This window comes from Alternaria atra (assembly GCF_907166805.1).
Source record: "Alternaria atra isolate CS162 genome assembly, contig: 29, whole genome shotgun sequence".
Lineage (NCBI taxonomy): Eukaryota > Fungi > Ascomycota > Dothideomycetes > Pleosporales > Pleosporaceae > Alternaria > Alternaria atra.
In genome coordinates, this window is record NW_025091327.1 from 685,522 (window position 1) to 698,704 (window position 13,183).

A 13,183-nucleotide genomic window follows, 5' to 3' on the forward strand; every position below is an offset into this window, starting at 1 on the left:
TTGTTAGTTTTCCCTTCGTAGCTCAATGAAAGTTCTCTTCGTGATAGAGAGAATTGCCAGCCATGCCTGAGTCGTTTCCAAACCAGTAGTTGATGTCTTCGCCATTGAACAGGTGCATGATCTCTTCGTTGGGTAACGGATTATCCGAATACTGCTGGGCGATACCAAGGAAGTTGCCTGCGCCGGCAAGATAGTCAGTTGTAAGGCTATTAGCGGCTTGTACATTGTTATGATTTAGGTTCACGTTTGGTAAACTCGGCTCGTTCGCTTGGTTTGTGAAGCTCGTAGAGAAGGGTGCTACATGAGACTGATTGGAGAATCTGTGCGGCTGTCCAGCTGGCGTGTTTGTGCCTATCGCTGGATTGTGTCGTAGTGGCGTATGGTTCGTCGAATGAGCTTCGAAACTCTGTCGCTGAGCTTGCCCGTTATCTATGCCTAGGGAAGAGTTACGAGTTGGATGAGTTACTGTCCACGAGCCATCTCCAGACGTGTTCATGGGGCCCTGATTGGATTGCTTATCCAGTCGTGCAGCAAGATTCTGGATGGCGACAATGCATGCGTCTGGCCAATTCGTACCTCTTGAAGATAGGTGTTTGAGGATATGTACACTTCGATCTGAGAGCCTCAGTGCGATGTCGCGCGCAACTTGTCCCTCTGCAGCCGTGGATAGAATGATGAATGTGCTCATCCAGACTGCCCAAGTAAACGACGGCCAAAGAAGAGGAGTTCTCTCATATCCATGTTGACCAGGTGAGCCATCGAACGCCCCAAATCCCCGGAGAGCTTTGTGTAGTGTATTGATAATGGAGCGTGAGGCTGATATGCATCGTTGTAGCGCCGCATTGTATGCTGCATTCTTCTTCGATGTCGCTAACACGGAGCGGTGCAGAGCAAGAACTGACTCGAAGCGAAGGACGATGAGAATGACCTGATGTGTTTTGGATATCGTCTGTGTTTGCTCGTCATTAGATAGGTGTTCATCAACTGTATTCCACCACTTAGTGTGTTCGGCTTCCACTTCAAGTGCTTGGTCAACATCATCGGCGCTACCATGTAGCATAGACTGATGTCGCATTTGCATGATAGACCCGCGGATATCGGCGTGTCGAGCTAGAAAGTCCAATAAGTCTAGTCGGTCATCACGCTCGCGACCTAGAGAAAGGTTAGTCCAAGAACAATCGGAACCTGATCTTTGCGCGCCTACTCTCTGCCTGAGGATCCTGTTCGCGATGTCGTTCTGTGTGCGGATAGCACACATTGGCCTCGTCCGACCGTATGCCTAATGGTGTGCCAAGCCGTATGCATATATGTCTATCGATGCAAGTTACGGACCAGAAGAGCCGTTTCCTTAGCTCTGCCTCTTTGCTTGGTATTGATAGTTGCAGTGGACACCGATGTAGACCTAGCTGGAAGGCCATACGGATAGCCAAGCCTTCAAGACGGGATGCAGCGTTGTACCTGTGCATCGTGATCAAGAACAGTTGAACGCTGACAAGGGCTTGCAACGAGAGAATTGAGCTCTCCTCAGTCAGCACCAACTGAACACTCCGGATGGCATCGTTGACTGAATGGAAGACAAGAGCTGTAGGCATGAGTTTGTTTATTGGGCTCATTTGTCGCCGATCATGGATGGATATTGACATGATCGAGCGCAGTATGATGTGCTGGAGTTCGTTTGTTGTGGACTGGGCTGCGATACGAACGCCTTTCTGCGCTATCTGACGAAAATAATCCAGGAGTGAGGGCGCATGGAGGAACGGAAAAGCGGGATGCCAATGGTCGAAGTAAGACTGGCTCCATTCGAGGAGGTCTTCAAAGGTAACCGTCGGTGAAACGCTCTCTAGTTCAAGCGGCCGCACTTCGTCCAATTTCCAGAGCCATCTCGATGCACTTTTCACAGCGCCTGCGGGTAGTTGATCATCTTGTCCAGGCGCAGCATCACTCTCTGGTGTATCAACATGGCGGACAGATGCCTGGTTCGCTGCGATATTGCCTGCACTGGATGGAGGCCTCAGGTTACTGCCAGGGCTGGTACCAAACGTGTTACGATTATGATCTTGCGGACTTGTACCTTCAGTTCCGAATTCCCGAAGCTGCTGGCCCATTGTCTGGAGGTATGCTCTACGTTTCCTCACCGCACCGACATCGGGCGCCGCTATGTTGGTTTCCGACTCATCGTGAAGAGCTGGTCGCTTGCTGGACCTTACGGTAGTTTCAGCCATCACGAGTGGGGGGCACTTAGAAGCACATCAAGCTTGGAACACAAGGTCTAGCCGTCGTTTAATCAATGCTGCTGTAACGGAGTTCAGTGACGTCAACGTGAAGGGAAGCGAAAAGGGAGGAGGTTGGAGGCGCGTGACTTCGATTTCAGCAAGCGCGACAAAGATGACGCGTGAGAAAGCTATCCATGGACGAAGCCAAACGGCGTTAGCGCTGTGCGAGTCAGTTTGGGGCTAGGAAATTGGTGTCACTGTCAAACTATGCTTCGCATGCTGCATATGCTCATTTCTACATTTTTGCATTACGGGCTCAATCGAATTACAGCGTACATTCGTACAATTTCAAAAATACTTGCGCCATTGTTCTGTGGTTGAAGGTCGCGAATCGGCCGCTGTGTGCGATACCGAAGGCGCAAGACACTCTGGTCTGTTATCGTAATATCCTTCTCTCGACAAATTCTCTACCGGCGCAGCACCTATCATATCCCGCTCTTGGTGTTGCAGAGCTGAAGTTGGTTCCAGTACTCCAGATACATCCGGAACTAGCTGCCATGTAGCTTGCACTAATTGAGGCTGCTGTGCGGATGAGAGATTTGATCTCTCAATGGCTGATAGTTGAAGATCATCATACTGTGCCACTGAAGGACTCGAATCCATGACCCATGGCTCTGTCGGGGCGGGACTGGCATGAGATACATGACTGGTATTCGCTTCGACGCCTTTCGCCAAAAGATCCTGTCTTTTCGACCACCAAGACAGACGCTCCTCGTTCGTGCTGAGGGGTAGACTCTTCCATTCCTCTATCTTGCTTGACTTGGCCTGCTTCTGCGCATTCTCCGCTAACACTCGGCGATGCGTATCAGAAAGACGCTGCGTTTCAATTGGAACCTGAGAGTTGTAGATGGCGGAAAGAAGCTCTATCACCACGATCTCAGTCTCGAGTAACCTTTGTTCGATAAACGATATATACCCGGAGGGGATGCCTCTAGCGTAATGATTAACTTCATCTCACTCAGACCGCTCTCATCGTACCTCTTATTGATTGGCGGATACCGGCATGAGAACCGCGCAGATACGCATTGCGAGCATACTGGCAGTTCACGATCGCACTGTAGATGTTTAGCTGATGCTTTTCAACTTAGAGATGTAACGCAGACCTTTGATTTCTTGTTGCGACAAGACTCGCACGCGATCGGATGGAACTGGCCGGATTCGTTCTAGATCGTATGAGAAGTTTGCCCAGCACGAAGATCTGGGGTAACAGAGGCTACTCACCATTGCATCGGCGCTCCATGGGCACCGCTGGCGAAAGGCGATTCTTTCTTCCTGCGCTGCCGGACTTGACTTTGTCCTAGCGCTATGCCCCGCTTATTGCTCGGAACAGCATGTGCGGGGACACTACGTGACTGCTCAGCGAACACGATCACTGGCAACCAATGTATCACTAAAAGGTAGGTGAATCAACTGCTCCATACGAGAGGGGAAGGGTAGCTTCTATGCTTAAGAAATTGAGGCCCGTTGGGGCTGAAGTAGACATAGCGCTATTACTATTACACAGCAACAATGCGGTCATAACCAGATAGAATAGCTTTAAAACTTGGCCGTTACTGTGAATTACACAAATGGATATCATAAATTAACAATTCCCATCCGTTTACAATGCCACTTCAACTTCCTCAAGTTGACTATCACTCACTCCTTGAGGTATCTCAGCCCACTTCTCGTCATCCCAGACTTTACCCCAGGCTTTGTCTTCTGCTTCTCGGTGATCTGGAGCGCATGCTCCTCTTCATGGATAATTTCCTCTACTACCACTTTTGTCTGCGCTTTACCCACTGCTTTGCCTGTCGCAGCGGCTTTCTTGGTCACTTTCTTAGTAACTGCTCTAGTCTTAGTGACTTTCGATGTAGGGGGCGTCATGGGTTTCGAGCGTTTGGGATCATGGGTGTATTTTTGTTCACTGATATTGCGTTTGCGCTTCGTAGGTTTCTTGGCGGTGCTTCTAGGTGTGATGACGCTGATCGGCGCAGGGACAGGCTGCGACTTGAAGAGTACAGGAGCAGGAGACTTTGGTGGGCGACTACCTGGAAATTCTCCAATGACTACCTGTGGTTGAACAGCAGTCTCCTTAGTTGGTGTGTCAGGACTTGGAGGTGCAGTACTGATCCCGCTTTGGCGTCTTGGGCTACGCTCGAGCGATGTTGCGCGCTCACGGTTGATCTTCCTAACTAAGGGCGACGTGGTTCGAGCGCTCGATGCAGGCGGTACTAAATTCGCGTGCTTTTTCGAGCTGCGAGCGTGTTCTTTTGCTTTGTAAAGATTATTATATACAACGTGAGTTGCCCGCGCCGCAGGATACGTGTTTTCGTCTGCGAGGTCTAATGGCTCGTTCATAAGGACGCTGTCGTTCTCATAAGCTTGTGAAGTAGCTGAGGGTGGAGGGTTAGAAATAGGCTTGGTTGGTGGCTTGACAAGAGGGTTCTTTTGTGTAGTATTCGAGACATCACGCAGAACACTGCTACTTATGGTACCAGTACGAGACTTGGTGGGTGTCGTGTTCACGGCATGGCGGATCGTTGTCGGATCCACTAAGTTGCTATTAGTTTTAACCTGCTGAGAAAGAATACATTGCTTACCTTGGTCTCCCGCAGTCAGCGTCTCTAGAAAGGCTCGAGGAGTATATTGGAACTTCCCATCCTTCACTCCATTGTTGGTTCTTTTAGGAGTTTCTACGACCTCTGCCAGCCTTCTTGGCGTTCCGAGACGATTGATCTCTTTCTGAACGGCTGCACTAGGTTTCGGAAGCTTGAAGCGTGATCCAGACACATATGGTGAGAGGCTTTTGTACTGCTCAAGGGTAGGATGATCAAAAGGAACATTAGTCTCAACAACCTTGCCTTCCGCTTTCATTGGTTTGACAGATTCTGAAAGATCGTAGTCAATCTTGAGACTCTCCCAACGTGCTAACTGGAATGTCTCTGGGAACGGTATCGAGGTTGGATAGTTCTTGTACCAGCGTTCGACTTTATCGTTCGGACCACCATATTCGAGCATATGCTCGCTATGTATGCCTTCTTCTTTCTCCGCTGCGGGGTTCTTTGTTGCAGGTATTGACTTATGGGGTTTAAAACGAGGCGCATCCGGACCTTCACCATTCCGGTAAAGAGCTTCCGCTGCAGATGGCGTACAGCAGCCTGGTAGTTCCTCTGCGCTCTCGGGTATAGAAGATTCTCTATTTAGTGTTGATGACGAATTTTCTTCTGACAGACTTCCTTGTGCAGCTTCATCGAAATCAAGCTGCGTTTGACGGACCATATTACGTACGCGATTAAAGAGATCGATGTCGAAGTTGAGCCCTTGTTGGGAAAGTGGAAGGAGAAGAGAGTTGTCGATGCGATCAACCTGATCCATAAATGTTGCAGGAGAATCGTGCCCTCCTTCTTCATCCAGGTAGTTGATTGCCTGAGCCAGTCGGTGGTCGTTAGTCTCCCGCGGTGTCGGCTTGTCTTCGCTGGTTGAGGTAATCTCTTCTAAAGCTAAGATATCGATAAGATCCGGGGAGTCGGCGGCACCACGGCCTTGGTTTCTGGACGTCATCATGCAACTGGACGTACCGATATTGTTCTGGGAAGCGGTGTGCTGACTGTTCACTTGGGCGCATTAGTAGATGACACCTCTATTATGCACATGTAGCAAACATACCAGGACGCCTCTTCTCCAGACGAATTTTCAATTCAATTCGAGTGAAGAACACGAGGGTCCTCTTGTCACGACATTGAACGGCCTTTGATTGTGAAGCAGTGGCAAGGCGTCTTTGTTACGATATAGAGATAATGGACAAAGGTTGCCAGAAGCAAATAGCTATAGTGCTGTCCGCAAACGACCGCCACTGGGTGACAGTTTGATCATTGATACCATATTTTGTCTTCTTTGTGCGCGTCAAAGGCACCTAGGTGATGGCGCAACCATTGTGCTGTAGGTAGCCGGTGTTCGGCTGTTGTGAGCATGGTAGCATACCGTAGAGAGACTGAACTGCGGCTTTCCGAGGGGCCCAGTTGGACCGCAAGTGGGCAATGGAAAACAACTAGAGTAATAAAGGGAGGGAAGCTTGGGACTTGGGAACTTGAATTGTTCATTTGATCTAGCTTTACTAAATCATACTCGTACTCGTGTAGCCGTCAAGTTGAAAGCTCCAGGGTTGATCAACGCCATACTTCACCGGCCGCTCGCAACCGAAGCAAGGGTGGGATGTGGCTTTCTACTAGCAACAGGAGAGGCAGACCATGTCTAAGCGATGAGGGGAAGCAGCCACGACGACGCGTAGAAGAGGGAGAAGGTTGAAGGCTTACTCGAGGAAGCAGGGGGGTGCTCTAACACATGCCTCGGCTCCACAGCTCCCATGGTGCCACTAGCTGTAAGGTCAAACGTCACTAGCTGAAGACAATGGAGCGCTGGGGCAGTTTGATCAGTCAATAGTGAAAGGATGTATCATCTTCAACTAACTCTCCAAATCGTGGAATTCTAGCATTTCTTGTATACTTTACTGTTGCGCCAAGTCCATAGGATACCAGCTATGTCAGGTAATCCCGCGTCACCCTGCCATGACCGCGCCGCATCCTACAGCTCGCTAACACGTCTCACTACCAGTTTTCCCCTTCGCCCTGCCCGCCGCCGCAGCAGGTCTCGCATATCTGAACGGCCGCCATGGCTTTACATACGACTGGCCACTACTTTCCTCCTTTGTCGGCAGCACTATTACTGGCGCGCTGCAAGAACGACGCGACACGCTGAACCTTTTCTACGAACTCGAGGCGCATGCCAAATCCTCTTCGCGCGCAAACCACGCCTGGATCATATTTCAAGGAAAGACATGGACATACGCGCAGGCTTACGACGTTGTGCTCCGATATGGCAACTGGTTGAAGAGCAAGGGCGTAGAGAAAGATGAAATTGTCGCAATGGACTTTGTGAACTCGGAGGTCTTCATATGGGTTTGGTTTGGCCTTTGGAGTATCGGTGCGAAGCCGGCTTTCATCAACTACAACTTGTCCGGCAAGCCGCTGGTTCATACAATCAGGACGAGTACGGCGCAGTTGGTGCTGGTGGACCAGGAAAGCAAGGACAAGTTCAGCGAAGATGCGCTGAAGGAGCATGGCCTCACTCGCGTGCATCATGCAGACAAGGTCAAATACACTTTCCAAGTAGAGCAGTCGGACGTTCCACGATCAGTCAAAAACCAGACACGGACTCCCCAAGCTGCCGTGGAAGCAGGTGCTGTCTCTGAGCCCTTGACCGCGCAACGAAACCTCGAAATCATCTTCTTCGACGATGCCCTCACATCAACCATCCTCACACACCCACCCACGCGCCTCCCCGATTCCTCTCGCTCCGACCAAAAGCGCAGCGACATGGCCATGCTCATCTATACATCCGGCACAACGGGTCTGCCCAAACCCGCCGTAATGTCCTGGGGCAAATGCGGCGGCGGCGCACAATTCGCCGCAAACTGGATGTCGCTCAAGAACGACATAGTCTACACATCCATGCCCCTATACCACAGCTCTGCCTCCGTCCTGGGCTTATGCGCCGTCCTCCGCGCCGGCAGCACAATATGCCTTTCCAAGAAATTCTCCCACAAAACCTTCTGGCCGGAAATCCGCTCTTCACACGCCACAATCCTGCACTACGTCGGTGAAACATGTCGCTACCTACTCTCTGCACCTCCCTCCCCTTTAGACAAACAACACAAAATCCGAGCCGCTTTCGGCAATGGCCTGCGCCCAGATGTCTGGGAGCCCTTCAAACAGCGTTTCGGCATAGAAACAATCTTCGAATTCTACGCTGCAACAGAAGCGCCCGGCGGCCTCTTCAACCGCTCCACAAACTCCTTCTCCAGCGGCGCAATCGCACGAAACGGGTCGCTGGGAAACTTCCTCATGTCGCGCAAACTTACACTCGTGCGCATGGATCCTTCTTCCGATCCTCCAGAACCTCTACGCGACCCTATCACGGGCCTGTGCGAAATCAGCGATTACAACGAACCCGGGGAACTCCTGGGTAAACTCGACGCGGCGAATATAAAAGAGGGGTTCCAGGGCTACTATGGAAATGAGAAGGCTACGAATTCCAAAATCATCCGCGATGTCAAGACAAAGGGCGATGCGTATTTCCGCTCTGGCGACCTTATGCGGTGGGACGCCGAGGGCAGGTTCTGGTTCGTTGATCGCATCGGGGATACGTTTCGTTGGAAAGCGGAAAATGTGTCTACGGCTGAGGTCTCGGAAGCTGTGGGCAAACATCCCGCAGTTGCCGAAGCAAACGTCTACGGTGTCAGTGTTCCGGGCCATGATGGACGCGCTGGATGTGCTGCCATTGTTTTCGAACAAGGCGTTGGTGAAGTCAATGACAAATTGCTGCAAGAACTGGCACGACATGTTAAGAAAGAGTTGCCGGCGTTCGCCGTACCTGTTTGGATTAGAGTGACGAGGGAGATGCAGTTGACGGGGACTAACAAGCAGCAGAAGGTTGAGCTGCAGAAGGAGGGGATTGATCCGCGGGTTGTGGAAGAGAAGGGCGATGTGCTGTATTGGTTAAGGGATGGGAGTTATACGAGGTTTACGGAGGAGGATTTGAAGCGCATTGAGGGGGGCAGTGTGAAACTTTGAGAACATTGGGAGAAGGTTTGTTTGTAAGATAAGGTAGAGTAGGCATAGATGATACCAGATAACTATGCATTTATTTCAAGTTACTTGGCTGCTTTGCCTTTCCGCGCTTTCCTTGGCTTTTTCTTTGTGGGTTCCTTGTAGAGCTCGTCTTCCTCTTCCTCTTCCTCTTCCTCAACATCCGCAGCCGCGTCTCCGTCTTCCTTCTCAGCCAAGGACATGGGTTTACTCGCAGCCTTTCTCTTCTTCCTCCCCGTTGCTCCGCTAGCCGACACATCAGCATCTTCAGTCTCTCCATTCCCAGTCGCCACTCCATCCACTGGCTCCCCATCCTTCCGTGCCAATCGAGTCAAAGCTGCCTCCATTCTCTTCCCTGCAGCACTAATGCCCTTCTTCTTCCCATTCGGCCCACTCTCCGCGCTCTTCACCCTCGGCGCAAAAGCTCCCGCCCCCACACTCCCCTCAAAGAACCTAGTGATATTGGCCTGCGTACCCTCCTTCTGTCTCTGATTCATATCCCTAATAACAGGGACAAGCACTTCATCCGTCCTCTCGGAACTCCATCCAATCTGAGAACTCAGAAACGAGCGCAAAGCAGCCAAATCGGGAACACCCCACTGAAACGGCTCAGGATCACTATCAACCTCAGGATGAAGATAGGCCTCAGCAACACGAGGATCAGGAAAAGTTGGCGGCAAGAAGAGTTTTGTAGCCTGGTTCTTGCGGAATCTTTTCCGGAAAGGTTTTTTCGCATCATCTTCTTTCTTGATAGTACCGTTTTGAACGCCATCCCACCATGCTCTAAACGACTCTAGGTCCTGGAACTCGGAGAGAATTTCTAGTGCGGTGACGGGTCCGATGCCTGGGATGCCTGTTGTATAATCACTACCAAGTAGTTGGGCGATGGCAATCATTTTCTCGCGTGTGAGGCTGAATTCGCTCGTGAGGTCTTGGGCGAGGTAGCATTCGACAAATTTGGCTGCGTTGAACATGTTTTTATAGACACGAGTGCCGCCGAAAAGGAAGGTATCGGAGTCGTCGGTTACAATGCCATCGACAAGGCCAAGGTTGACAAGTTCGGCGCATTGAGCTTCTGCTTCCATGGGAGCTGTGATATATGGTAATCCGAATAGGGTCAGCAAATGCTGGCACTCGGATATCATCGTCTGAGTGACTTCATCGGCGTCTCGACGGTCTTTCTTCTGTTGTGCGCGGAGTTGTTTGAGCTCATCGTCGAAGTTTACACGCGCGGCAGTATTGTTGCTCAATTCTTGAGCGAAGCGTGCGTGCTCTTCTGCCTCTTTGGCAAGGGACGCGAAGAGTTCTTCGTCCTCAGGGTCAGAGTACTGATCTGACTCGTGACCTTCAGGCATTTCAAAATGCGCATTGTCGTCCGCTACGCCACTATGGGGTACGATGGGCTTGGTCAGATCGTCTGGGCCCTGCAAGGGAGACAGCTCCCTTTGGGGTCGGCGTGACCTTTGCTGACGGATTGGGACATCTTCGAACACTGGCGATGGGGACTTCGGTGGTACAGTCTCTGCGACAGACTCGCTTTGCATAGGTACATCTTTGAACTCTGGTGATGGCGACTTAGCAGCTTCAACCGCAGTGCTTGTCTCAGTTTGCATCGGTACGTCCTCGAACTCTTCGGATTCTTGGGACGGAGGTCTTGAAGGCTGCTTTGAGGGTGGCTCTGATTTCTCCTCATCAGTCGCTTTCTGTTGTGCGCGTCTCTCATCCTCTGGCTCACTCTCGGACCAGTCCACTGCCTCATCGTCGGAATCGTCTGCAAACGGAGTCTTCTTCACTAAGGCAGGATCCTGGCGAGGAGGTGACTTCTGCTCCGGAGAGAGCGGTCTGGGAGGCTCTGCTTTGACTTTATCGGCAAGGTCGCCCATCCTCAACTCAGGGTCCTCAATTGGCACATCTTCCATCTCCGCATCAGCCTCTTCATCTGAGTCGATTGCAACCACTTGCTTCTGGCCCTGACTAATGGGAGCATCGAGGTCGATAATTTCCTTGGTTTCTGGCTTTCGAAGGCTCGGTAGCGACTGGAACTGGAATCTGGACTTTTCCTCTTGACGTGCCTCTTCCCACTGCTGCTTCTCTTCTTGCCGCTGAGCATTTACTTCTTGTGCAATATCTCTTTGGCCACTAAACCATGGCGGAAGTGGCACGGCAGCCTCCTTCTTTTGCCCATAATCTTTTTCAAAGCCCCCTGCATTGTCCTCCTCAAGCTTGTCCATCTTCTTCTTGCCTAGAAGGGAGTTGCCCAAGTTGAGCCTCTCAAAAGGCAGTGGCCCATCAAACCCAGCGGCATTCTTCGGCTTGGTAGCAGGCTTCACAGCCGGTGCTGGGGTTGGGTCCTGCTGCTTATGCGACGATTGCCGTGGTTTTACAGGTCTTTTCGACTTTCGAGATTCCGTCAATGCAGCCTGAAGGTCCATGTCATCTTCGCTGTCGCTTCCTTCAAAAGGACCTTTCGGAGCGAGCTTGTTACTGCGTTGGTTAGCAAGCCTTGCGATGGCCATCCCAGAGCCCTTCGTTCCAGCAAAAGGATTGGCTTCGGCGGCGCGTCTCTGCTCGAAGACTTCACGCACTGGATCGTCCTCCGAATCATCGGCAACCTCTTGCTTCTCTGGCTGCATTGACAACGCAATGGCTTGCTGTAATTGTTCGTTCTCAATGTCGTCACCTGCATCGTCCATATCGTTCACTCCATTCATTGGTACATTTTCCCAGTCTTCCTCCTCCTCATTGTCATCAGCAAGAAACAGGGAGTCAGGATCCTGGTTTACTGGTGCAGCTCTCTGTGGTTTCGACTGCGCTGGCCTCTCTTTCCTCGAATTGTACAGTTTTCTACGTCGCGTCGCTAGTTCATTAGCGATAAACTCGCGACCCTCCTTCTCTTGGGCACTCAGACCCCCCCTGGCTTTTGGCAGTCGGTTAAGGCCTTCGATCGGAACGTCCTCGAAGTCTTCATCCTCTTCCCATTCTTGATCTCCTTCAGCAGGACGCTCCGGTAGATCCACGTTGATCGGCTTGTGTGCCTTGCCCTCTTCTTTGTTCAGCACAACTCCTAGCGCCCAACCGCCCTCGACTCCGTCATTCTTTACCAACACATACTCTCGGTCTCTCTCGCCTGCGACACGATTGAAACCACCTGCACCAAACGTATCGTCGTTCATACCGTTGAGGTTCATCAATCGTTGCGTAAGTTCGTTACGTTCGCGCACCCGTTCGATTTGGAATTTGGAGAAAGCCATCCTGTCGGGAAACATTGCGTCAAGTTGCTCCTTGGAGTGTCCCATTCTGAGTCGGCTTCGCAACCTGGCTGCGTTTAAGATGTTGTATCGATCAGCTGGAGGCAGGCTTTGGAAGAAATGACCGTCGAAGTCAATCTTGGAAAAGTCGTAGACATTGATATCCTCGCCTCTGTCGAACTGGCGTGCATATTCCTCGAGCTCTTCGAGTGACATTACCCTAGGATCGTTCGCAGCGCCCATTTCCGACATAGACTTGCCCAGATCTGGCAGATGATACTGGTCTTTGCGCTTGAATGTGCGGTTCTGTGTACGCTCTTCCGATGTTTGTAAAAGCTCCTCCGCATACACCAAGTTATCGGGTATCTCTTCTTCCTGCTGCTGCGGCTCCTCTCTGGGGTGCTTTGCAGCTTCTTTCCGCTTCCTATCCTCTTCTTCGGCAGCCCTCTGCATCTGTATAGCCAACAGCTTCGCTGCTGTTCTGACTGCATCTTCCCGTCTACCCTCGCGGCGCGACTTGCGGTTGCTGATAGTTTGTCGCTTCAGCGCTGGTGCGCCGCCATCGAAGACGAAGACGGGCTTGATGCCGATAAAGAGCAGCTTGCATATTCGGCGAAAGAAACCGACAATATGGCTGTTTCGCAGCGCATTTCCTTCTTTGTCGCGCACGGCTTTAAGGAACTGGTAGATCCAGATGGAGGCATCGACGGCGAGTCGCTTCTTGTTCAACGTTTCGATCTTGATTGGCCGCGCGCAAGGCTGCAAAACGGTCCAGAGGCCAGTGACACCCATGGTGCTCTTCCAAGAACGTGGTCCATCGGTTTCGAGGGGTGAAAATTGTGGTCGTTGGTATTGAAGTGAGTTCTGACTGGCGCAGGCAGCCGTGTGATCGCGCGTTCAGAACGTGTCGTCGATGACGACATGCCAAGCCGCCAGGTCTGGCCGTGGACGCGACTTTTACGTGCGTGAAGTTGGAGAACGATGCTTGCCACAAGTTTGTCGCTCTATGAAGAAACTCATTGAAAGATTTTCCTAT

General features: G+C 51.3%; 5 protein-coding genes across 5 annotated transcripts; 1 reads left to right on the forward strand and 4 right to left on the reverse strand.

The window, feature by feature from the left end:
- Window positions 1–22: 22 nt before the first annotated feature.
- Window positions 23–2,222, reverse strand: ALTATR162_LOCUS8517 (uncharacterized protein; the record flags this gene model as incomplete). The annotated part of the gene is made up of 2 exons (XM_043316147.1): window positions 23–1,152; window positions 1,205–2,222. The coding sequence occupies 2 exons, from the start codon at window positions 2,220–2,222 to the stop codon at window positions 23–25; spliced, it is 2,148 nt and encodes a 715-aa protein (XP_043172082.1).
- A 339-nt stretch (window positions 2,223–2,561) lies between these two features.
- Window positions 2,562–3,497, reverse strand: ALTATR162_LOCUS8518 (uncharacterized protein; the record flags this gene model as incomplete). Its single annotated transcript, XM_043316148.1, has 4 exons — window positions 2,562–3,204; window positions 3,252–3,328; window positions 3,377–3,436; window positions 3,495–3,497. 4 exons carry the CDS (start codon window positions 3,495–3,497, stop codon window positions 2,562–2,564), a joined length of 783 nt encoding a protein of 260 aa, XP_043172083.1.
- A 414-nt stretch (window positions 3,498–3,911) lies between these two features.
- ALTATR162_LOCUS8519 (uncharacterized protein) lies at window positions 3,912–5,816 on the reverse strand (the record flags this gene model as incomplete). The annotated part of the gene is made up of 2 exons (XM_043316149.1): window positions 3,912–4,807; window positions 4,856–5,816. The coding sequence occupies 2 exons, from the start codon at window positions 5,814–5,816 to the stop codon at window positions 3,912–3,914; spliced, it is 1,857 nt and encodes a 618-aa protein (XP_043172084.1).
- Window positions 5,817–6,792: 976 nt separating this feature from the next.
- On the forward strand, window positions 6,793–8,884 carry ALTATR162_LOCUS8520 (uncharacterized protein; the record flags this gene model as incomplete). The annotated part of the gene is made up of 2 exons (XM_043316150.1): window positions 6,793–6,799; window positions 6,867–8,884. The coding sequence occupies 2 exons, from the start codon at window positions 6,793–6,795 to the stop codon at window positions 8,882–8,884; spliced, it is 2,025 nt and encodes a 674-aa protein (XP_043172085.1).
- Window positions 8,885–8,964: 80 nt separating this feature from the next.
- Window positions 8,965–12,939, reverse strand: ALTATR162_LOCUS8521 (uncharacterized protein; the record flags this gene model as incomplete). The annotated part of the gene is made up of 1 exon (XM_043316151.1): window positions 8,965–12,939. The coding sequence occupies one exon, from the start codon at window positions 12,937–12,939 to the stop codon at window positions 8,965–8,967; it is 3,975 nt and encodes a 1,324-aa protein (XP_043172086.1).
- Window positions 12,940–13,183: the final 244 nt, after the last annotated feature.